Source organism: Salvelinus namaycush, chromosome 9 (genome assembly GCF_016432855.1).
Source record: "Salvelinus namaycush isolate Seneca chromosome 9, SaNama_1.0, whole genome shotgun sequence".
NCBI lineage: Eukaryota > Metazoa > Chordata > Actinopteri > Salmoniformes > Salmonidae > Salvelinus > Salvelinus namaycush.
In genome coordinates this window covers 35,406,075-35,431,610 of record NC_052315.1, presented here as the reverse complement: position 1 = coordinate 35,431,610, position 25,536 = coordinate 35,406,075, and the positions used below count along the sequence as shown (strand labels likewise).

Genomic DNA, 25,536 nt, shown 5'->3' with positions numbered 1-25,536 from the left:
GGTGGATGATCGAAGACCCCCTGAACAGAGCTGACCTGGACAGACTGCTGGATGGGCTGGGATACTGGCTCAACAGTATCCCAGCCTCTTGGGCAACGATGATACACCTCGCCCATAGTCGTCACCAGTTGAGCCAGCTGGTCACGGTGTTGGCGAAGTAGGTCTTCCTGTTCGCTGACCATCTGGGAGATGCCTTGATCAACTGCTGCTTCCATGAGGTGAGGTGTTATTCTGTAAGGAACATGCAGGGCGTTAGGAAGCAGTTGTGTTAATTTTTATAAAATTCTCCGTAATGATACACAAACAAGCAAAGCGTCTGGACATGAGAACATAAACAGAGACAATAACGCCTGATGGGAAATGACAATGGAGTGATATATATATATATATATATATATATATATATATATATATATATATATATATATATATATATATATATATATATATATATATATATATATATAGGGGGAGTAATCAGGGAAGTGATCAGGTCCAGGTGTGCCAAATGATGAGGCACAGGTGTGCGTAATGAGTGTTGCCAGCTGTACGCAGTGATGGGTTGCCAGGCCTGGTGGTTAGTAGACCGGCGACGTCAAGTGGTGGAGCTGGAGTAGACGTTAGTCTTTTTCTACCATTTTCTGCTACACGGGGCACAGACATAACAAGAATATCTGGTGTGGTGGTCCAAACAGTCTGTCTAATCAATACACCATCACATTGACTGCATTTTGTGTGTGCACCCCCTTTAGTGATTAATTGCCTGAATAGAATATCTAGCAATGACATGTCTGTATTTAGACTAACCTGAAACATGTAGCTGAAGTAATGCTCATTGTGTGAGATGCTGTTTTTGCAAGTTCCACAGCTATCAGTATGCATAACACTGATCACTGTTTTAATGCCCAACTCTTTTAACCAGGAGTAATTGATATGTCAAATCTAGATGTGTCCAGGCCTCTGAACTGCAGACAACAAGAGAGCAGCAAAGTTCTTCTTTAATATCTGAACATTTTGTCATGGATTGTGGGTCAAAATGTTTGAACGTAGTTTTCACTATCCTGAGATATAACAATGATGCAAGGATGAGTTGAACTAACAGTTTGAAGCCCTGTTTGCAAATCTACATATTGTTATCTTTGTATCATTCAAGAAATCCTGCTGAAATTTCAACCTATTGACCGGATTTGGCACATTACACAGTAAATTCTGATCATTGTTCATCCCTGTCTTTTTCATTAAGGCTGAATGATTCAGAACTTATAGCTGGATTCATTTGAAAAGACCTACAGAGATGCTTTGGTGCTTTTTTTCCTTTTCTCACAGCTTTCCTCGGGTTGCGGAAGTATGTGTTGCCTTTTGGGATTTCTAAGTTAGGTTTTCTCACATGTTTCTCTGGATAGCTTTATGCAGAGAATAGATTTTGACAATGCACTCGTCAATTCTATGTTTTGTATCATCAAGAAATAAAACTATGATTTTGAACATTACCTCACTAATTGCTGTACTTATTCTGTCTTGGTTTTGACTGTCTTGGTTTTGATGATGCAGAAAACCTCTGTACATTTCCTGTCAAAGGTCAGACCAAGTTGGTTTTACAGGGACAATGTTTTTGAAAAGTGTGTCCAACAGCCCTTTCTTAAAGTAAGGGTTTTGATTAGTGTCCAATGCACAGATACTAATGTCTCACAAGAAAACACAAGAGGCCCGTACATTTTTAATGACTAACAATAACAACAAAGAAACACACTATTGATAACTATACCTACTTGAAAATGGAGTTAAACTGTAAATGAATGTGAATTGGATAGCCTATGGATCTGTAATGCATTGAGTGTAGTGCGATCCACATCTCATTTGAGTGCTGAATTTAGGCCTCAGGGTTGGGGTCAATTTGAATTGAAGGCTGTTTATTTTCATTTTCTTCAAAATAAGCTGATAAGGAAAAGCTATTTAAGTCAAGAAGCAATTTTTTCTCTTCATTTTCTAATTTAAAATTACTTCCAGAATTTATTGACTTCAATTTGACTCCAACTCATGTAGACCTATTAAATTAACAACACATAGACCTCCATACACAAACAGTAATAGTGACACAAAATGTACCAATAACAACCAAAACACTGTATTGAGACCAATGTGGGTTTAACAGAATCGTTGGAAGGCAATGAATATTTGGGATAATATATAACTATAGCAATATGATTTTACTAGGATATGGCCTCAAAAATATTTTACTTGTCGGGCCAAGATACATTTTTGGCACAGGTGAAGGCTGGCCTTGGGTTGATTTTAATGTGTAGTCCCGTGTGGCTCAGTTAATAGAGCATGGTGCTTGCAATGCCAGGGTTGTGGGCTTGATTTCCATGGGAGACCAGTATGAAAATGTATGCTCTCACTACTACTGTAAGTGGTTCTGGATAAGAACATCTGCTAAATGACTAAAATGTGTAGAAGGTGCAACTGGCTCATCCTTAATCTAGGTTAGTATGTCAGTCCTACATTGTGTCTTTGAAGTAACTAGTCACCTGCTAATAATTGGTATTTGGCACCTCCATTAGGGCAAAGCATGAGTTCATGAAAGTCTAGTATGGAATGGCATTTTATTTCACACTGGAAGCAAACAGGGTAAGCTAAGAAATCATTTTATAGACCTACAGTGTATTATTGCATTGGGGGTGGAGTAGAAAGTGTTGCTGGGTATTTAGACCAGAGTCCCCCATGAAATAACACCATATATAGATTTTACACCAGTGGAGGCTGCTGAGGGGAGGACGACTCATAATAATGTCTGGAACGGAGCTTATGGAATGGCATCAAACACGTAGAAACCATATGTTTGACACCATTCCACCGATTCTGCTCCAGTCATTACCACGAACCCGTTCTCCCCAATTAAGGTTCCACCAACCACCTGTGCTACAGACTCTACAGACTATTCCCAACCCTCCTTTTACAGTGGCACATAATACTTTTTTCTCTACAAGCCCATGTGTAATTTATAGGCCTACAGTGTATTGCATTGGGGGCATTTGTTTAACTTTGGGGGGGAAATGTAAATGTCACTTAAATATGAACAAATATGAATCATTGTTAATGTTTAGACAATTATCTTTCATATATTATGAATAACTACAAGTTAATTACAGTGTTCTACTATTACGTGGGGGACTTTTATTTAGACAGTTACAAAAATTCCCTCACCCGGAAGTACTTAGACGCTGATAGTGGGTGACGAGAGGCTGGTTTATTATAGGACAGGGCTAGAACACAGTGGTTCATTCCTGTCTTTGGTTAGAATATCACCTAAGGAGTTCGAACTTGTTTCATCATCCTTTGGCCAAAAGTATTGTCTATCCGTAGGACGTGGAACGTAACGCAACGAAGTTCCACGCCTCAATAAAGGAGCCCTGGTGCAAATGTTTAACCGCAAGTTTTTTCAAGACTGTTTATGATCTGTGACCGTGATGTTTTGTTGTTCCGCGAACCAACGTATAAGTCTCGGACTTTTACGTTGGAGATCTCTGGCAGCGTGTCCAAATAACCTCCAAGACTCTTCCTTGTTGATTCTGAAGGCGTTCTCGACCTCTCCCTGCTCTTCAACCAAGAAAGAGGCGAGCAAACCCTTGAAGCAGTGGACTCTTGTTGTTAACCCCTTCAGCAAAGTACGGGTTCAGCTCCAATGTCACATCTCCGTACGACCTCTGGACCCGCACGCTTTCCCCGAGGCGAACCGGGCCTTCATCACCATTCATGGCACCAGCGCAGATCAAGCCGTCCAACTAGACAACTTCCAGGTGCACTATGATGACCAAAACAAGGAACTGTACATCTTGTCCGAGGTCAAAAACAGCAACGTGTCAGTGGAGCTGACCGCTCCCATCAAAAGTGGTGAGTGTTTTGGTTTGTGAAGTTGAATCATGAGTTTAGAGCCACTGTCTGCTTCATGAATTAAAGAAGTCCATTAAGAGAATGGCTCTAGGTGTACTAACTGTACTAGGATCAGACTGTCAGCTGATGCTCATGATTACATTATTGATATGATGACCCCTAGCCAAGCACTTCCCCTCCCTCTTATAAAACCAGTGATTAGTTAGATATGACAGCAAAACGGTGAGTGAAATCACGTGTGTGTGTGTCAGACCTTTACATCACCACTCAAGGAGAGGGCGACGTGCATGTCCAGAAGATGGAGTGTGATACCTGCAGGGTGCAGACAGAGAGGGGGAATTGTGTGCTGCACTCAGTCAAGGTAAATATGAATATGATTAAAGTCTGTACAGTCCAGTGAAATATGAATAAGGTTATAGTTTGACTAAAACTACAGCCACATCTGCTATAATGACCCAGCAGCCCCTTCAATTCTTATTCAAAGGGCTTTATTGGCATGGAAAACACATGTTTACATTGCCAAAGCAAGTGAATACAGAATAAATATATAAAGCATATAGATAAACATCGTAGCAATTGAAAAGGAACAGTTTGGAGATTATGAGAATTATTAAACCAAAAGGTGAGGACACAACAGTTCACCTGACATGAAACTTAATCCAAACATTACATTAACCACGTTTACATCCACAACTTTCATTTTATTTGATTTCACCTTTATTTAACCAGGTAGGCTAGTTGAGAGCAAGTTCTCATTTACAACCGCGACCTGGTCAAGATAAAGCAAAGCAGTTCGACACATACAACAACAGAGTTACACATGAAATAAACAAACATACAGTCAACAATACAGTAGAACAAGTCTATATACAGTGTGTGCAAATGAGGTAAGATAAGGGAGTTAAGGCAATAAATAGGCCATGGTGGCGAAGTAATTACAATATACCAATTAAACACTGGAGTGATTGATGTGCAGAAGATGAATGTGCAAGTAGAGATACTGGGGTGCAAAGGAGCAAGATAAATAAATACAGTATAGGGATGAGGTAGTTGGATGGGCTATTTACAGATGGGCTATGTGTAACAGTATAACTTTAAACCGTCCCCTCGCCCCGACCCAGGCGCGAACCAGGGACCCTCTGCACACATCAACAACTGACACCCACGAAGCGTCGTTACCCATCGCTCCACAAAAGCCGCGGCCCTTGCAGAGCAAGGTGCAACCCTACTTCTAGGTTTCAGAGCAAGTGACGTAACTGATTGAAATGCTACTAGCGCGTACCCGCTAACTAGCTAGCCATTTCACATCCGTTACACTCACCCCCCTTTCAACCTCCTCCTTTTCCGCAGCAACCAGTGATCCGGGTCAACAGCATCAATGTAACAGTATAACTTTAAACCGTCCCCTCGCCCCGACCCGGGCGCCCTCTGCACACATCAACAACTGACACCCACGAAGCATCGTTACCCATCGCTCCACAAAGGCCACGGCCCTTGCAGAGCAAGGTGCAACCCTACTTCTAGGTTTCAGAGCAAGTGACGTAACTGATTGAAATGCTACTAGCGCGTACCCGCTAACTAGCTAGCCATTTCACATCCGTTACATATGTACAGGTGCAGTGATCTGTGAGCTGCTCTGACAGCTGGTGCTTAAAGCTAGTGAGGGAGATATGAGTATCCAGCTTCAGTGATTTTTTTTTTGCAGTTCGTTCCAGTCATTGGCCGCAGAGAACTGGAAGGAAAGGCGGCCAAAGGAAGAATTGGCTTTGGGGGTGACCAGTGAGAGATACCTGCTGGAGCGCGTGCTGGTGGGTGCTGCTATGGTGACCAGTGAGCTGAGATAAGGCGGGGCTTTACCTAGCAGAGACTTGTAGATGACCTGGAGCCAGTGGGTTTGGCCATAAGTATGAAGCGAGGGCCAGCCAACGAGAGCATACAGGTCGCGTTGGAAGTGTTGGCTTGGGGATGGCCAGTGAAATATACCTGCTGGAGCGCGTGCTACGGGTAGTATATGGGGCTTTGGAGACAAAACTGATGGCACTGTGATAGACTGCATCCAATTTGTTGAGTAGAGTGTTGGAGGCTATTTTGTAAATGACATCGCTGATGTCGAGGATCGGTAGGATGGTCAGTTTTACGAGGGTATGTTTGGCAGCATGAGTGAAGGATGCTTTGTTGCGAAATAGGAGGCCAGTTCTAGATTTAATTTTGGATTGGAGATGCTTAATGTGAGTCTGGAAGGAGAGTTTACATTCTAACCAGACACCTAGGTATTTGTAGTTGTCCACATATTCTAAGTCAGAACCGTCCAGAGTAGTGATGCTGGACGGGCGGGCAGGTGCGGGCAGCGATCGGTTGAAATGTAAAGCAGTGGAACCTCCTCTGAGGAGGAAGGGGTGGACCATCCTCTGAATTTCATAAAAATAGAGAAACATTAAAGTTATGCTAAATAGATTCACATGTCACCAAATAATGGATTAAAACACTGTTTTGCAATGAAGGTCTACAGTAGCCTCAACAGCACTCAGTTGGTTAGCACCATGGTGTAGCCGGAGGACAGCTAGCTTCCGTCCTCCTCTAGGTACATTGACTCCAATACAAAACCTAGGAGGCCCATAGTTCTCACCCTTCCATAGACTTACACAGTAATTATGAGATCTTCTGGAGGACACCCTCCAACCCATCAGAGCTCTTGCAGCATGAACTGACATGTTATCCACCCAATCAAAGGGTCAGAGAATTAATCTAGTACTGAAAGCATAAGCTACAGCTAGCACTGCAGTGCATAAAGTGTGGTGAGTAGTTCAAATCAAACTGTATTTGTCACATGCGCTGAATATAACAAGTGTAGACTTCACCGTGAAATGCTTACTTACAATCCCTTAACCAACAGTGCTGTTCAAGAAGAGTTAAAATATTTACCAAGTAGACAAAAATAAAAAGTAATAATAAAAAGTAACACAATAAGAATAACAATCATGAGTCTATATACAGGGGCACCGGTACCGAGTCAGTGTGTGGGGGTACAGGTTAGTTGAGCTAATTTGTACATGTAGGTGGTGGTGAAGTGACTATGCATAGATAATAAACCACGAGTAGTAGCAGTGTACAAAAGGGGGTGGTGGTGTGTGTCAATGTAAATTATCCGGTTGCGATTATATTAATTGTTCAGCAGTCTTATGGCTTGGGGGTAGAAGCTGTTGAGGAGCCTTTTGGTCCGAAACTTGGCGCTCCGGTACCGCTTGCTGTGCGGTAGCAGAGAAAACTGTCTTTAACTTGGGTGACTGGAGTCTCTGACAATTTTATGGGCTTTCCTCTGACACCGCCTATTAAACAGGTCCTGGATGACAGGAATCTTGGCCCCAGTGATGTACTGGGCCGTTCGCACTACCCTCTGTAGCGCCTTACGGTCAGATGCCGAGCAGTTGCCATACCAGGCGGTGATGCAATCGGTCAGGATGCTCTCGGTGGTGCAGCTGTAGAACCTTTTGAGGATCTGGGGACCCATGCCAAATCTTTTCAGTCTCCTGAGGGGGGAAATGTGGGGAAACTCTCGACCTGCTCCATTACAGCCCCGTCAATGTTAATGGGGGCCTGTTCGGCTCGCCATTTCCTATAGTCCACGATCAGCTCCTTTGTCTTGCTAACAGTGAGGGAGAGGTTGTTGCACCACACTGCCAGTTCTCTGACCTCCTCCCTATAGGCTGTCTTGTCAGTGATCAGGCCTACCACTGTTGTGTCATCAGCAAACTTAATGATGGTGTCAGAGTCATGTTTGGCCACGCAGTCGTGGGTGAACAGGGAATACAGGAGGGGACTAAGTACACACCCCTGAGGGGCCCCAGTGTTAAGGATCAGTGTGGCAGACGTGTTGTTGCCTACTCTTACCACCTGGGGGCGGCCCGTCAGGAAGTCCAGGATCCAGTTGCAGAGGGAGGTGTTTAGTCCCAGAGTCCTTAGCTTAGTGATGAGCTTCATGGGACTATGGTGTTGAACGCTGAGATGTAGTCAATGAACAGCATTCTCACATGGGTGTTCCTTTTGTCCAGGTGAGAAAAGGCAGTGTGGAGTGCGATTGAGAATGCGTCATCTGTGGATCTGTTGGGGCGGTATGCGAATTGGAGTGGGTCTAGGGTGTCGGTGTCCGGGGGGATGCTGTTGATGTGAGCCATGACCAGCCTTTCAAAGCACTCCATGGCTACTGACGTGAGTGCCACAGGGCGGTAATCATTTAGTCAGGTTACCTTCGCTTCCTTGGGCACAGGGACTATGGTGGTCTGCTTAAAACATGTAGGTATTACAGACTTGGTCAGGGAGAGGTTGAAAATGCCAGTGAAAATACTTGAGTTGGTCCGCGCATGCTTTGAGTACACGTCCTAGTAATCCGTCTGGCCCAGCGGCTTTGTGGAATGTTGACCTGTTTCTAGGTTTTGTTCACTTTGGCAACCTTTATCGCGTTATTACAAAGTCATCCAGAACAGCTGGTGCTCTCATGCATGCTTCAGTGTTGCTTGCCTCAAAGCGAGCATAAAAGGCATTTAGTTCGTCTGGTAGGCTTGCGTTACTGGGCAGCTTGTGTCTGGGTTTCCCTTTGTAGTCCGTAATAGTTTTCAAGCCTTGCCACATCCGACGAGCGTCAGAGCCGATGTAGTAGGATTCAGTCTTAATCCTGTATTGACGCTTTGCTTGTTTGATAGTTCGTCTGAGGGCATAGCGGGATTTCTTATAAGCGTCCGGATTAGTCTCCCGCTCCTTGAAAGCGGCAGCTCTAGCCTTTAGCTCGATGCGGATGTTGCCTGTAATCCATGGCTTCTGGTTGGGATATGTACGTACTGTCACTCTGGGGACTACGTTGTTGATGCACTTATTGATGAAGCCGATGACTGAGGTGGTATACTCCTCAATGCCATTGGATGAATCCCGGAACATATTCCAGTCTGTGCTAGCAAAACAGTCCTGTAGTGTAGGGTCCGCATCATCTGACCACTTCCGTATTGAGCGAGTCACTGGTACTTCCTGCTTTAGTGTTTGCTTGTAAGCAGGAATCAGGAGGATAGAATCATGGTCAGATCTGCCAAATGGAGGGGGGAGAGATTTGTTTGCATCTGTGTGTGGGGTAAAGGTGGTCTAGGATTTTTTTCTCTGGTTGCACATGTGACATGCTGGTAAAAATTTGGTAAAACTGATTTTCAGTTTGCCTGCGTTAAAGTCCCTGGCCACTAGGAGCGCCGCTTCTGGGTGACTCTAGAGAGACAGTTTTGAACAAATTAATTTCTTCAAAAATGAAGGAGAAGCAAAAGAGAACGCTAGCTATATTTCATAGTGTTTTTCTTTTCATTTAGTCAATCCTGCTAGCTAGTTTAGCCTACTCAAACAGAGGGGTGCTATTTTAGCTAGCTAGCTATGGCTATCCAACACTGGAACTCTTCCAAGTCAAGGTAAGCTTTTGGTAATTTATTGCCACTGAGGCCCGCCAGTGTAACTGCTTGCTGCTTACTGTACTGCATGATTGTTTCTTAAATATGTTTTCCTTTGACACATACCAAAAAACAGGTGTGATCATTCTACAGGGGTCCCTGCTGCGTGCGCTCAAACCGGTGTGATTAGAACGCTTATTTAGAGCGTCCAGTTTCAATTGACGCAAGTCAGCGTTTGAGCTGGCCACTGTTTTTTAACAGAAACATTTTGCACAAACACAGTCCCTACAAAGTTATGTCCTGAATGTGACCAGTTTCTTTTTGGATGCAATGTTCATACATCCACAGAAGTAGAGACAGCATAACACAATCATGCAAACTGGAAAATGTAGGCTACATAAGAATTTTACACACATCATAGGTGTCCATTACAATCTTTGCAATAATCGGAATGCATTATTTGTCACAGTACTTGAAAACATGTGAATAATACAGTAAATATATTATCATAAATATATACCTACATACAGTAGAAACGACATGATATACAGATAATTAGCAGGCAGCGCGGGTTAACTGTCCTGTTGCGTAACAATCACATTTTGTAACAGTGAGTGCATTCTGACATCACGTGCATAAAACAACTCACGCTGGGGTGACCGTTAGAGATATTTGGAACTCACGCATGAAAAGGTTGATTTCGATTTGTCAGTGGGTGCTTCACCCTCAGCACCCCTACTTCCTGTGGCTATGCCTAGAAGGTTAGGGGGGGATTAGATATTGCTTGGGCATGCATCTTCTTGTGTGGGTTTTGGGGGCAATGGGAGGAGAGCAAAAAATATTTCCATCGTAAAAAAATCTTCTATTCTACAGGGTCACCAGGTGCAGGTCCACTCCCAGGGGGGCAACGTCACTGGGGTGGGAACCATCCATGGCAATGTGGACATCAGCACCTCTGGACACAGTGTACAGTAGCTGCTGTTATACTCTGAGACCTACCCTACCCAATTCTGTTTATTTTATAAAAGTATATTTGTGCTGAATGGTATGTGTATTACAGTTAATAGTAGATATAAGCTCTTTTTGTGCTCTGTCTGTAGGCGGTGAATGTGAAGAAGATCCAGGGTACTACTATGAACGTGTCGACAGAACATGGCCCTCTGAAGGTGAAAGCCATCTACGCTGAGTCCACCACCATATCGTCCTCTTCAGGGAGGATACAGCTGGGACACATACATGGTGAGGAGGGGAGTGCTGCGCATATAGTGGATAGTACATTTAGCATTGCATAGTAAGATGGCCTTCATGAGACTTGAAACATTGTCACCCCAGAGCTTTGGCTTTTATGAGTCAATGGTATTGACAGTGGTTTGTGGAATACTTTGTTATTGTGATATCGGTTTGAATTCACACATACAGTTGAAGTCGGAAGTTTCCATACACCTTAGCCAAATACATTTAAATTTACCACAGGTGGACTCCAAGTTGTAGAAACATCTCAAGGATGATCAATGAAAACAGGATGCACCTGCGCTCAATTTGGAGTCTCATAGCAAAGGGTCTGAATACTTATGTAAATAAGGCATTTCTCTGTATTTAAAAAAATAAATAATTTGCAAACATTTCTAAAGACCTGTTTTCACTGTCATTATGGGGTGTTGTGTGTAGATTTGAGGGGGGAAATGAATGTAATACATTTTAGAATAAAGCTGTAACGTAACAATATTTGGAAAAAGTAAAATGGTCTGGATACTTTCCGAATGCACTGTATATGTTGGCCAAAATATAATACTGTATACCTAGTCATATACAGTTGAAGTCGGAAGTTTACATACACCTAAAACTCAGTTTCACAATTTCTGAAATGTAATCCTTGTAAAAATTCCATGTCTTAGGTCACATTTTAAGAATGTGAAATGTCAGAATAATAGTAGAGAGAAGGATTTATTTCAGCTTTTATTTCTTTCATCACATTCCCAGTGGGTCAGAAGTTTACATACATACACTCAATTAGTATTTGGTAGCGTTGCCTTTAAATTGTTTAACTTGAGTCAAACGTTTTGGGTAGCCTTCCACAAGCTTCCCACAATAAGTTGGGTGAATTTTATCCCCTTCCTCCTGACAGAGCCGGTGTAACTGAGTCAGGTTTGTAGGCTTCCTTGCTCGCGCACACTTTTTTAGTTCTGCCCACAAATTTTCTATAGGATTGAGGTCAGGGCTTTGTGATGGCCACTGCAATACCTTGACTTTGTTGTCCTTAAGCCATTTTGCCACAACTTTGGAAGTATGGTTTGGGTCATTGTCCATTTGGAAAACCCATTTGCTACCAAGCTTTAACTTCCTGACTGATGTCTTGAGGTGTTGCTTCAATATATCCACATCATTTTCCTGCCTCATGATGCCATCTATTTTGTGAAGTGCACCAGTCCCTCCTGCAGCAAAGCACCCCCACAACATGATGATGCCACCCCCATGCTTCACGGTTTGGATGGTGTTCTTCGGCTTGCAAGCCTCACCCTTTTTCCTTCAAACATAACGATGGTCATTATGTTCAAACAGTTCTATTTTTGTTTCATCAGACCAGAGGACATTTCTCCAAAAAGTACGATCTTTGTCCCCATGTGCAGTTGCAAACTGTAGTCTGGCTTTTTTATGGAGGTTTTGGAGCAGTGGCTTTATCCTTGCTAAGCGGCCTTTCAGGTTATGTCGATACAGGACTCGTTTTACTGTGGATATAGATACTTTTGTACCGGTTTCCTCCAGCATCTTCACAAGGTCCTTTGCTGTTGTTCTGGGATTGATTTGCACTTTTTGCACCAAAGTATGTTCATCTCTAGGAGACAGAACGCGTCTCCTTCCTGAGCAGTATGACGGCTGCGTGGTCCCATGGTGTTTATACTTGTGTACTATTGTTTGTACAGATGAACGTGGTACCTTCAGGCGTTTGGAAATTGCTCCCAAGGATGAACCAGACTTGTGGAGGTCTACTATTTTTTTCTGAGGTCTTGGCTGATTTCTTTGATGTTCTCATGATGTCAAGCAAAGAGGCACTGAGTTTGAAGGGAGGCTTTGAAATACATCCACAGGTATAACTCCAATTGACTCAAATTATGTCAATTAGCCTATCAGAAGCTTCTAAAGCCATGATATCATTTTCTGGAATATTCCAAGCTGTTTAAAGGCACAGTCAACTTAGTATATGTGAACTTCTGACCCACTGGAATTGTGACAGTGAATCATAAGTGAAATAATCTGCCTGTAAACAATTTTTGGACAAAATTACTTGTCGTGCACAAAGTAGATGTCCTAAACAACTTGCCAAAACTATAGTTTGTTAACAAGACATTTGTGGAGTGGTTGAAAATCACGTTTTAATGACTCCAACCTAAGTGTATGTTAACTTCTGACTTCAACTGTATTTTTAATTTATTTTATTTCAACTTTATTTAACCAGGTAGGCTAGTTGAGAACAAGTTCTCATTTACAACCTGGCCAAGAATAAAGCAAAGCAGTTCAACACATACAACAGAGTTACACATGGAATAAACAAACATACAGTCAATAATACAGTAGAAAAAGTCTATATACAGTGAGTGCAAATGAGGTAGGATAAGGGATGTAAGGCAATAAATAGGCCATGGTGGCGAAGTAATTACAATATACCAATTAAACACTGGAGTGATTGATGTGCAGAAGATGAATGTGCAAGTAGAGATACTGGGGTGCAAAGGAGCAAGATGAGTAAATAAATACAGTATGGGGATGAGGTAGTTGGATGGGCTATGTACAGGTGCAGTAATCTGTGAGTATACTGTATACTGCCAAATACTGGCCAGCACTTTTAGTTAGGGCCCTGAATTTTTATTGAACATGTGACATGACATGCAAAAACCCTGGGCCCTATTTATCAGCTATATCTAAGGTACAGAGTTTTTCCTGGTCAGGACTGTTTTGGTTTAGTGACTACCATTATTCAGACTAGACTTAAATGCTTTCCCTAACTTGGTGTAAACAAGATGATTAAGTTGTGGATGGCCTGAGTGAGTCACTGCTTAGATAAATCAAGGTTAGGTAGAGTGAAAGAAGAGGAACCTCTGGCAAAGAAAACAACCAGGAAGAGCAATTAACAGAGAGAAAGTGAGGCGAAGAGGATGAGTCAGCCATAATTCATGGAGATTTCCTCTGAGATAGACAGCCTCTCTGTTCTCCTAGAGGACATGGAAACCATTAGCCTTGTGAGCTCTCTGGGTACATCAGCATCTCACGTTTAGTTTCTTTGTCATACAGGTGATGCCACAGTGCGGAATGAGACTGGAGATATAATTGTAGGTAAGTGGGCCAATACTCTGTGCTACATTTGAAAACCGATTGTGTCAAATTTTGTTTGAGGCTATTTTAACCTGATTTCAAGCGTAATATTTTTTTCCTTTGACACGTTTTGCCAGATGGTTCTAATAATGGCTACCTGAAGGTGTTGTCAAACAGTGGAAACATTGATGCATATGTAGGAGACAGTGGCAGTGCAGAAATCCACTCTCAGCAAGGTAAACATAATAACATTCTGCGTGGATGTACTGGGTATAGAATGCTCAATAGGATGAGCCATATCTGGTCATCCCTCTGAATTGACTCTCTCTCTCTCCAATGTTACACCTCTGACCCAGTCTTTTCCTGTCACTGTCTTCCCATCACTCTTTTCTCCCTTTTGCTTTCTATTCCCCCCCTCTCTCAGGTGCGGTGTCTGTGCGTGTCCACCCCTCTATAAGAGCAGGAGTGCAGCTGTGTGGAACGTCAGTAGAGATCAGCCCAGAGATAGTCCTTCAGCAAGCAGAGAGAGATTCCAAAGATAGCATGACTACTGTCACTGGTCAGTCATCCCTATAAATACTACTGGGACTGAACTCACCAATGAGTTACACTTACTCCTACTATGTTTACTCACCCAGTGAGTACAGTACACAGCTGCTACTGTTACTACTTAACCCACCCAATTCCATTTATTCTGCTCTCCCTGTAGGCCATATGAATGGGCAACCCCAGGGTGACCAGTGGATCAGGGCCCAGGCAGACAGAGGCTCCATCACCCTGAAGGCACAGAGCTGGTTTGAGTCTCTGAAGCTGGGCAGCTGAGGCTTCACTCCTACGCTCCATTCCAACACTTCCAAAAATGTCCTACCTCCTTCCTGTCTACCTACTGAACTAAGTCCTCAGGGACAAGAAGTGTAGACATAACTATCTCACTGACTGTGACTGTTGGGCAGAGTCCAACCACAGTTGTCTTTCTCTGTTGTCTCAGTTGTCTTTCTCTGTTGTCTCAGTTGTCTTTCTACTGCTAAGCTGACATAGGAGAGAAAAAAGAAGAGAAAGTTGCCAATGTGGAACTGGGAGACAGATCAGTGATAGGATGAAATGAATCGCACTCTGGGAGTCTTGACACATGCAGACGGAGAACCCCATGAGAGCAGATTTAAACAAAATAAAATCTTATTGATTTCTGTTCTCAATCAATAGTTTTTGGTGAATATCATGAAGTTACAATCACATCTGTAGCATTGACAACGCCTACTAGGCTTTATTACGTGTCTAAATGCAGTTGCAAAACATGATCACGGTTAGTAGAGGTAACTCAGTCATAATGTTTCTGCTTTAGCCAACTGTTGTCATGAAATGGCTCAAGCATAAATCTAGTGGCAGCCAGGCTAGTTCAGTCATTGGCTGTTTCTGAATACCCGCGCTTGCGTTTTAAATACTATGCGAAAATAGAACGTTTGATAGTATGTGAAATGTAAATGTTTTAGCTTTCTTTTAATGGCAGGATGTATATTCACTTTGGCTTTTCATCTAGTAGAATTCATTGCACACTATTGAGGAAGATAATTGCCTTGTTTGTTATGACAAACCAGGAGAACCTCACTCTTAAGACTTTCTGATCGTAGGGTTGAAACTGCAAAATGTACTAAATGTTTTTGGATGCTTCGTAAAGGATGTGACCAGTGTTTGTTGTTGTTGCCTTTATTTTAAACTATTCATGGGGGGTTCAATTTACTGTGAATAAAAAATACTGGGAAAAGTGTTGACACCAACACTGACAATGAAATCATTGAGGCAATTTAGTTTTTTAATATTATTTAAATGCAAAAAATATTTGCTGTATGATGTAAATGAAATTCAATCTGTGTTGTAATGCATATAAAAATCTAGATCCTTTCTCCAACTCAGTTGAAATGTTTTGATGTAAAAGCTTTACATAAATGTATATACTGCATTGATGTTCTGATATAAATTCAACAATATTTCCTAGCCTAAAAATAATCTGTTTTGTGGTTATTCATCTGTGGTCATTTGAGTCAGGTGCTTGACATTGAGCTAGAGTTAAAGGTGCAGTGAATGATAGGGATTTGGTTTACCTTAAATTGGTAGTTGGAATGTATATATAAACTGTATAAACTCAGTCCTTGTGTGTTTGTCTGCATGGACTGTGTACTCATGTTGTGTAATTGTAGTCCTCTTCACAGGCCTTTATCAAATTCCTATTTTTGTTATTTTTACCTGGTGCTGGCTCGTCTTCCTCCTGGGAGTCCTGGTTCTAGTCGGATCATCTGATTGGATACAGCAGTCATAGCCAAACTAGTAGGGGGTTACATTGTTACTGCGCTCCCACTGCTCAGGACTGCAGTCTCATGGCCTGGAAACACGAGTAAGGTTGTTGGGGTGTTTGACATGGCTAACTGTAATTCTACACACATATACAGCAAGCTATGGAAGCATTACCTAGTCCGTGATGTTGCATCAACTGATGTCCAGAGGGAGGAGAGAGGAACTGCTACTGAGCCACTCCAGACCAGAATCAGACATGTTATCACAGTAAAAGGCTCTGCATGGTCAATCCAACTTCTGCATTGGACATACAGCATTTACTGCGATGCGGCCTCCGCAGAAGTCAGAGCAAACACACTTTTTGCACTTCGCAGAGCTGTTGTGAAGGAAGTTGTCAAGGAAGTGAGTTTGTTTATACAGGACCTCCCGCCCCCACCTACCGTCAACCAATCAATGCGGAGCTATATGGAGCCTATGCATTGTTACAACATTTGGGAGGCGCACGGCAATGCAGTACGGAGCTCAATTTGGCTTCTGCAAGCCTCCAGAGGCTCCGCAATTGCGTCAAACCCTCCACGAGGAGCCTCCGGATTACATTTTCAGAGCAAGCATAAGTTGGCTTTAAGACACACTCAGGTGGTTCAGGTCACTGCAACTAGTACAAACACATCACGCCAGTCAATCAATGCTTGTACAGTACATGTGTGTGTAATATGTGTGTTTATTTATTTGTATGACCTTATTTTGAGCCACCCTCGTGATAGATCAGTTGATGTGGCTGCAGTTGCTCAGATTCAGCTCCCTCAGTTTAGAGGCAGAGAGCCCTTAAGTCAGGTATCACTGCCCCTATTATTCACCCTGCATCAAGCATGCACTCATACACACACACACTGTCAGGTGACGCAACCGGATGTCATCTAAAGTAGAGAGACAGTACACACACACAAACACCTACTGCAGTGTGAGATGCTGAGGTAGACCAGGTTTTGGAGGGCGCCCATAGACTTGACTGGCGTCAGTCATTCTGGGGCAGTCAGCAGCATGGAGTGTAGCGAGGCCTGGAGAGCTACGACACAGAGCTCTGACTGCTACCTACAGGAACACACAGATATACTGTCAGAACAACACACACCATAACAAACTATGTGTGTGTTGATAATGCCCCTGAACCATCTGTCTTGACTAATCACATCTTCAAGAAACAATCTGACCATCTCCTTTGGCTGAAGAGCTATAATCATTGACTGATCACTTAACAGTGACCTGTGCCAGATACAGCACTGTATAAGGCCAAAAATGTGTGGATTTCCAAAGTTCCAGGGTTGACCCACAACATTGCCCACAAGATGTTTCTCTGGATGCTACATCATGGTTTGATGTCACAGACCAATCACATGAAATAAGGCGTGTAGCACGTCACTTAGTCACCCAATCAGATTCCCTGTAAACATCACACCGGCAACGAGACTCACCACAACGTGGGTTGCCAAGACAATCAACGAACACTTATACACAGATATGGAACATGAGTCGTAGCACACGCACTCACAGACACTCACCATCCACTCTGAACTTGGTGAGGTTGTCCATGTCAGAGATGGACAAAGTCTGAGAGATGTGCCGTGTTACATAGTGAGATGGCAGACAGAGAGTGATACTTAGAGGCTAGCTCCAACTGGAGGAAACCAGACAGTGACAGGCAGAGGTCCATTAACTCATTCACTCACAAAATACACAGGTAGCCAATGGTGGTTAAAAAAGATGGTACTACTCCCTAGAAAGAGAACAACTATTGGCCAGAGCCTAAATGAGTTGTCTGGTAGCTCCATACGTACCAGCCCACAGTTGTCTGACAGAGTGGGCATGTCATTGACAACTTCTGCTGCAGCAGTGGGCAGCCCGCTGCTATGTACCTGAAACCATCCACTGAGATCTTTAGGGACAAGAGAGAGAGACACACGCACGCACACACACACACACTACATTAGAACATTAGAGAGCAGTGGGGTGAGATAGAGGGAGAGGGTGAATATGGACATGTTGTAATTTTCAACAAACAAGTTAGCTGCAGCCTTTCTGTCTCTCTCTCGCAGCAAAGTACAACCACTTAACCAGCTGGGAAAATGCTGGCCCTGGTGAGAGTCCATGTTCATGCTGGAGTACATGTGCATGTGGGTGTGTGTGTTGTAATTTAAAACCAGTGCGTAAGCTGTAGCCCCCTCCTTCTCTCTCTCTCTCTCTCTCTCTCTCTCTCTATCTCTCTCTCTCTCTCTCTCTTTCTCTCTCTCTCTCTTCCTTTCAGAGCCAGAGAGAGAACCTTTCTCATTCCCCAGGGTCAACATACAGACTTGGAGAGGAGCACACAAACTGACTCTAGTGCAGCCAGGGGGCAGAGGACACAGATGTGTTGGAAAACTGATCTGGATATAGTTAAAGCAGATAGAAGAGGAGACATATGGATCAGAGAGGACCGCAGAAACTGACCTGAGTGCAGCCGGAGAGATTGAGGTGGATGAGCTTGTGGCAACCCTTCCCTTTGGCCAGGTACTGTAAGCCTTTAACAGTGAATCTACCTTCCGACAGCTCCTGGACAGACAGACAGAGGGGGTTTAAGATCAATATGTGAACAGTGCTGGGCCACAACTGGCTGTGTGTTAGCCTCGTATTCATACGGGATGTTCTGAAGGCACCTCTAAAGATCTATGATTTGTAACAAGTAATTGAACAAGTAATACTCCATAGTATTTATAAAGACAATGTGTTCTTTTATTACAGCTCTGCACCTGCAGCCTGTTATCAGCCTGATTTCACTAATTCAAGTCTTCTCACTTTCTTCAATTTGTGTAGGTATGGGTGTTGGGGTTATGACAATATATGACTGATTATTTGACTTCTGGTAGGGTTGCCCCAGGTGAACGACCAACGTAGGATGGCAAGAAAGGGGCGAGCGGGTTGGTGGAGGGATGTGAGGTAGGCAGTTGTAAATTGACTGTGGCATTTGATTGGGAGAAGATTTTTAACCTGAGTTTAGACCTTGATAATCAGGAGGAATCCCATAAGAACAGCAGAGGAAGGATGGACAGGGAGAGGAGGGACTACCAGAGAAAGAGGGGAGTGTAGGTATGTGTTGACAGCAGCACTGACAGTCAGATGGTTAAAAGTCTTTGGAAATGAACTGAAATAAGACTTTATTTCTGCAGTTTCATTCTTAGCCAGCTCTGTGAAGCATTTTCCACAGATTTCTTCTCTATGAGCTCATAGGGTTTAACAGAAAACAGAGCCTATGGAATTGCTTTCAGGTGTAAATAATGTTGGAATATAAACACTTATGGAGAGGATACAAAGACACATGGTCAAGGTCCCTGTTTATCGAAGGCTGTTCGGGTCAGTAGACAGCTCGTTATTTAACGTCTTAATTTTGACACAAAGACCTGTACGGGCTTCCATGCCTTTTGGGGTTGACACACAAAGCCTTTTTTTCTCTCTCTCTGTTGCTCTCATTCATTGTTTCAGCTTGCCACATTATCTCACTACATAACTGGGATAACAGTATTGGGCAATCATAACTGGCGTACGATTGAAGTCGGAAGTTTACATACTGTCACGTTCCTGACCTGTTTTCTGTTGTTTTGTATGTGTTTAGTTGGTCAGGACGTGAGCTGGGTGGGAATTCTATGTTGTGTGTCTAGTTTGTCTGTTTCTATGTCAGCCTAGTGTGGGTTCTCAATCAGAGACAGATGGTAGTCGTTGTCTCTGATTGAGACTCATATATAGGAGGCTTGTTTTGTGTTGGGATTTTGTGGGTGTTTGTTTCCTGTCTCTGTGTTTGTTCTGCACCAGATAGGACTGTCTCGGTTTTCACGGTTTGTTATTTTGTTTGTTGTTTGTAGTGTTCACTTGTTATTATATTAAACATGTTGAGCACTGGCTACGCTGCATTTTGGTCCTCTCTTTCACCCCAGGAAGAAAGCCGTTACAGAAACACCCACCAAACCCGGACCAAGCAGCGTGGCAACGGGCAGCAGCAACAGCAGCAGCAGTACAAGGAGGAATGGACATGGGAGGAGATTCTGGACGGAGAAGGACCCTGGGCAGAGCCAGAGGAGTGTCGTCGTCCCAAAGCGGAGCTGGAGGCATCAAAAGCAGAGAGGCGGCATTATGAGGCGCTTGCAAGGCAGAGTGGCTGGAAACCCGAGAGGCTCACCCAAAAATTTCTTGGGGGGGGGCTAAAGGGGAGTGTGGCGAAGCCAGGTTGGATACCTGAGCCAACTCCCCGGGCTTACCGTGGAGTGAGAGGGCGTCGTACTGGTCAGACACCGTGTTATGCGGTAAAGCGCACGGTGTCCCCAGTACGCGTGCTTAGCCCAGTGCGGGCTATTCCACCTTGCCGCACTGGGAGGGCTAGGTTGGGCATCGAGCTGGATGTCATGAAGCCGGCCCAACGTATCTGGCCTCCAGTACGTCTCCTCGGGCCGGCGTACATGGCACCAGCCTTACAGGTGGTGTCCCCGGTTCGCCTGCATAGCCCAGTGCGGGTTGTTCCACCTCGCCGCACTGGCAGGGCTACGGGGACCATTCAACCTGGTAAGGTTGGAGAGGCTCGGTGCTCAAGAGCGCGTGTCCTCCTTCATGGTCCGGTATATCCGGCGCCACCTTCCCGCCCCAGCCCAGTACCACCAGTGCCTACACCACGCACCAGGCTTCCAGTGCATCGCCAGAGCCCTGTTCCTCCTCCCCGCACTCGCCCTGAGGTGCGTGCCCTCAGCCCGGTACCTCCAGTTCCGGCACCACGCATCAGGCCTATAGTGCGTCTCAGCCGGCCAGAGTCTGCCGTCTGCCCAGCGGCGCCTGAACTGCCCGTCTGCCCAACGCCGTCTGAACTGTCCGTCTGCCCAGCGCCGTCTGAGCCGTCCGTCTGCCCAGCGCCGTCTGAGCCGTCCGTCTGCCCAGCGCCGTCTGAGCCGTCCGTCTGCCCAGCGCCGTCTGAGCCGTCCGTCTGCCCAGCGCCGTCTGAGCCGTCCGTCTGCCCAGCGCCGTCTGAGCCGTCCGTCTGCCCAGCGCCGTCTGAGCCGTCCGTCTGCCCAGCGCCGTCTGAGCCGTCCGTCTGCCCAGCGCCGTCTGAGCCGTCCGTCTGCCCAGCGCCGTCTGAGCCGTCCGTCTGCCCAGCGCCGTCTGAGCCGTCCGTCTGCCCAGCGCCGTCTGAGCCGTCCGTCTGCCCAGCGCCGTCTGAGCCGTCCGTCTGCCCAGCGCCGTCTGAGCCGTCCGTCTGCCCAGCGCCGTCTGAGCCGTCCGTCTGCCCAGCGCCGTCTGAGCCGTCCGTCTGCCCAGCGCCGTCTGAGCCGTCCGTCTGCCCAGCGCCGTCTGAGCCGTCCGTCTGCCCAGCGCCGTCTGAGCCGTCCGTCTGCCCAGCGCCGTCTGAGCCGTCCGTCTGCCCAGCGCCGTCTGAGCCGTCCGTCTGCCCAGCGCCGTCTGAGCCGTCCGTCTGCCCAGCGCCATTAGAGCCGTCCGTCAGTCAGGAGCCGCTAGAGCCGTCCGTCAGTCAGGAGCCGCTAGAGCCGTCCGTCAGTCAGGAGCCGCCAGAGCCGCCAGCCAGTCAGGAGCCGCCAGAGCCGCCAGCCAGTCAGGAGCCGCCAGAGCCGCCAGCCAGTCAGGAGCCGCCAGAGCCGCCAGCCAGTCAGGAGCCGCCAGAGCCGCCAGCCAGTCAGGAGCCGCCAGAGCCGCCAGCCAGTCAGGAGCCGCCAGAGACGCCAGCCAGTCAGGAGCCGCCAGAGACGCCAGCCAGTCAGGAGCCGCCAGAGACGCCAGCCAGTCAGGAGCAACCAGAGCCGCCAGCCAGTCAGGAGCTGCATGAGCTGCCTTACAGTCATGAGCTGCCCTACGGTCATGGGCTGCCCTACAGTCATGAGCTTCCCTACAGTCATGAGCTGCCCTACAGTCATGAGCTGCCCTACAGTCATGAGCTGCCCTACAGTCATGAGCTGCCCTCCAGTCATGAGCTGCCCTCCAGTCATGAGCTGCCCTCCAGTCATGAGCTGCCCTCCAGTCATGAGCTGCCCTCCAGTCATGAGCTGCCCTCCAGTCATGAGCTGCCCTCCAGTCATGAGCTGCCCTCCAGTCATGAGCTGCCCTCCAGTCATGAGCTGCCCTCCAGTCATGAGCTGCCCTCCAGTCATGAGCTGCCACTCAGTCCGGAGCTGCCATTAGTACAGAGTTGTCCCTCTGTCCGGAGCTACCTCTCTGTCCGGAGCTACCTCTCTGTCCTGAGCTACCTCTCTGTCCTGAGCTACCTCTCTGTCCTGAGCTACCTCTCTGTCCTGAGCTACCTCTTTGTCCTGAACTACCTCTCTGTCCTGAGTTGTCTCCTCTATTGTAGAGGGGAGTTGGTGAAGGTTCCTGGACCATGGTCGGGGGCGAGGGTCGCCACTCAAGGGACGCTAAGGAGGTGGACAAAGACAATGGTGGAGTGGTGCCCTCGTCCACCGCCGGAGCCGCCACCGCGGACAGATGCCCACCCAGACCCTCCCCTTGAGTTGTTAGGGGTGCGCCCGGAGTTCGCACCTTGAGGGGGGGGTTCTGTCACGTTCCTGACCTGTTTTCTGTTGTTTTGTATGTGTTTAGTTGGTCAGGACGTGAGCTGGGTGGGAATTCTATGTTGTGTGTCTAGTTTGTCTGTTTCTATGTCAGCCTAGTGTGGGTTCTCAATCAGAGACAGATGGTAGTCGTTGTCTCTGATTGAGACTCATATATAGGAGGCTTGTTTTGTGTTGGGATTTTGTGGGTGTTTGTTTCCTGTCTCTGTGTTTGTTCTGCACCAGATAGGACTGTCTCGGTTTTCACGGTTTGTTATTTTGTTTGTTGTTTGTAGTGTTCACTTGTTATTATATTAAACATGTTGAGCACTGGCTACGCTGCATTTTGGTCCTCTCTTTCACCCCAGGAAGAAAGCCGTTACACATACACCTTAGCCAAATACATTTAAACTCAGTTTTTCACAATTCCTGACATTTAATCCGAGTAAAAATTCCCTGTCTTAGGTCAGTTACGCTCACCACTTTATTTTAAGATTGTGAAATGTCAGAATTATAGTAGAGCATGGGTAGCGTTGCCTTTAAATTGTTTAACTTGGGTCAAACATTTCGGGGAGCCTTCCACAAGCCTCCCAAAATAAGTTGGGTGAATTTTGGCCCATTCCTCCTGACAGAGCGGTGTCAGGTTTGTAGGCCTCCTTGCTCGCACAGGCTTTTTCAGTTCTGCCCACAACCTTTCTATAGGATTGAGGTCAGGGCTTTGTGATGGCCATTCCAATACCTTGACTTTGTTGTCATTAAGCCATTTTGCCACAACTTTGGAAGTATGCTTGGGATCATTGTCCATTTGGAAGACACATTTGCGACCAAGCTTTAACTTCCTGACTGATGTCTTGATGTTGCTTCAATATATCCACATCATTTTCCTCTCTCATGATGCCATCTATTTTGTGAAGTGCACCAGTCCCTCCTGCAGCAAAGCACCCCCACAACATGATGCTGCCCGTGCTTCACGGTTGGGATGGTGTTCTTCGGCTTGCAAGCTTCATCCTTTTTCCTCCAAACATAACGATGGTCATTATGGCCATACAGTTCTGTTTTTGTTTCATCAGACCAGAGGACATTTCTCCAAAAAGTACAATCTTTGTCCCCATGCGCAGTTGCAAACCATAGTCTGGCTTTTTTATGGAGGTTTTGGAGCAGTGGCATCTACCTTGCTTTTCCTGAGGTCTTGGCTGATTTTGGGGGATTTTCCCATGATGTCAAGCAAAGAGGCACTGCGTTTGAAGGTAGGCCTTGAAATACATCCACAGGTACACCTCCAATTGACTCAAATTATGTCAATTAGCCTGGCTTCTAAAGCTGGTGTACAGCAATCTTCTAAAGCTGGTGTACAGCAATCTTTAAGTCATACCACAGATTCTCAATTGGATATAGGTCTGGGCTTTGACTAGGCCATTCCAAGGCATTTAAATGTTTGCCCTTAAACCACTCGAGTGTTGCTTTAGCAGTATGCTTAGGGTCATTGTCCTGCTGGAAGGTGAACCTCCGTCCCAGTCTCAAATCTCTGGAAGACTGAAACCGGTTTCCCTCAAGAATTTCCCTGTATTTAGCGCCATCCATCATTCCTTCAATTCTGACCAGTTTCCCAGTCCCTGCCGATGAAAAACATCCCCACAGCATGATGCTGCCACCACCATGCTTCACTGTGGGGATGGTGTTCTCGGGGTGATGAGAGGTGTTGGGTTTGTGCCAGACATTTTCCTTGATGGCCAAAAAGCTCAATTTTATCTCATCTGACCAGAGTACCTTCTTCCATATGTTTGGGGAGTCTCCCACATGCCTTTTGGCGAACACCAAACGTGTTTGCTTATTTTTTTCTTTAAGCAATGTTTTTTTTCTGGCCACTTCCGTAAAGCCCAGCTTTGTGGAGTGTATGGCTTCAGTGGTCCTATGGACGTTTCAGCTCCTTCAGGGTTATCTTTGGTCTCTTTGTTGCCTCTCTGATTAATGCCCTCCTTGCCTGGTCCGTGGGATTTGGTGGGCGGCCCTCTCTTGGCAGGTTTGTTGTGGTGCCATATTCTTTCCATTTTTTAAATAATGGATTTAATGGTGCTCTGTGGGATGTTCAAAGTTTCTGATATTTTATTATAACCAATCCCTGATCTGCACTTCTCCACAACTTTGTCCCTAACCTGTTTGGAGAGCTTCTTGGTCTTCATGGTGCCGCTTGCTTAGTGGTGCCCCTTGCTTATTGGGGTTGCAGACTCTGGGGCCTTTCAGAACAGGTGTATATATACTGAGATCATGTGACAGATCATGTGACACTTAGATTGCACACAGGTGGACTTTATTTAAAGAATTATGTGACTTCTGAAGGTAATTGATTGCACCAGATCTTATTTAGGGGCTTCATAGCAAAGGGGGTGAATACATATGCACGCACCACTTTTCCGTTTTTTTATTTTTTAAAAATTTATTTTGAAACAAGTAATTTTTTTCATTTCACTTCACCAATTTGGACTATTTTGTGTTTGTCCATTACATGAAATCCAAATAAAAATCCATTTAAATTACAGGTTGTAATGCAACAAAATAGGAAAAATGGCAAGTGGGGTGAATACTTTTGCAAGGTACTGTAGCCCCTTATAACAAACAAGCCCTCAGAGTTCATTAGATGGTTCATAAAAAATCAAACAGGGCCACTTAACAAACAACAATATGTACAGTGCCTTTGGAAAGTATTCAGACCCCTTGACTTTCTCCACATTTTGTTACGTTACAGCCTTATTCAAAAATGTATAAAATATTTTATTTTTTTCAGCAATCTACAGACAGTACCCCATAATGACAAAGTGAAAACAGGTTTTAGAATTTTTTTCAAATGTCTTAAAAATTAAAAACATAAATAACTTATTTACATAAGTATTCAGACCCTTTGCCATGGGACTCAAAATTGAGCTCTGGTACATCCTGTTTCCATTGATCATCCTTGAGATGTTTCTACAACATGATTAAATTCAGTTGATTGGACATGATTTAGAAAGGCACACACTTGTCTATATCAGGTCCCACAGTTGACAGTGCATGTCAGAGTAAAAACC

At 45.2% G+C, this 25,536-nt stretch overlaps 1 protein-coding gene across 1 annotated transcript; it reads left to right on the top strand.

The window, feature by feature from the left end:
- Positions 1-3,241: 3,241 nt before the first annotated feature.
- fam185a (family with sequence similarity 185 member A) lies at positions 3,242-15,759 on the top strand. The gene is made up of 8 exons (XM_039001369.1): positions 3,242-3,891; positions 4,143-4,252; positions 10,182-10,274; positions 10,409-10,547; positions 13,596-13,637; positions 13,754-13,852; positions 14,041-14,175; positions 14,326-15,759. The coding sequence occupies exons 1-8, from the start codon at positions 3,468-3,470 to the stop codon at positions 14,436-14,438; spliced, it is 1,155 nt and encodes a 384-aa protein (XP_038857297.1). The 5' UTR covers positions 3,242-3,467; the 3' UTR covers positions 14,439-15,759.
- Positions 15,760-25,536: the final 9,777 nt, after the last annotated feature.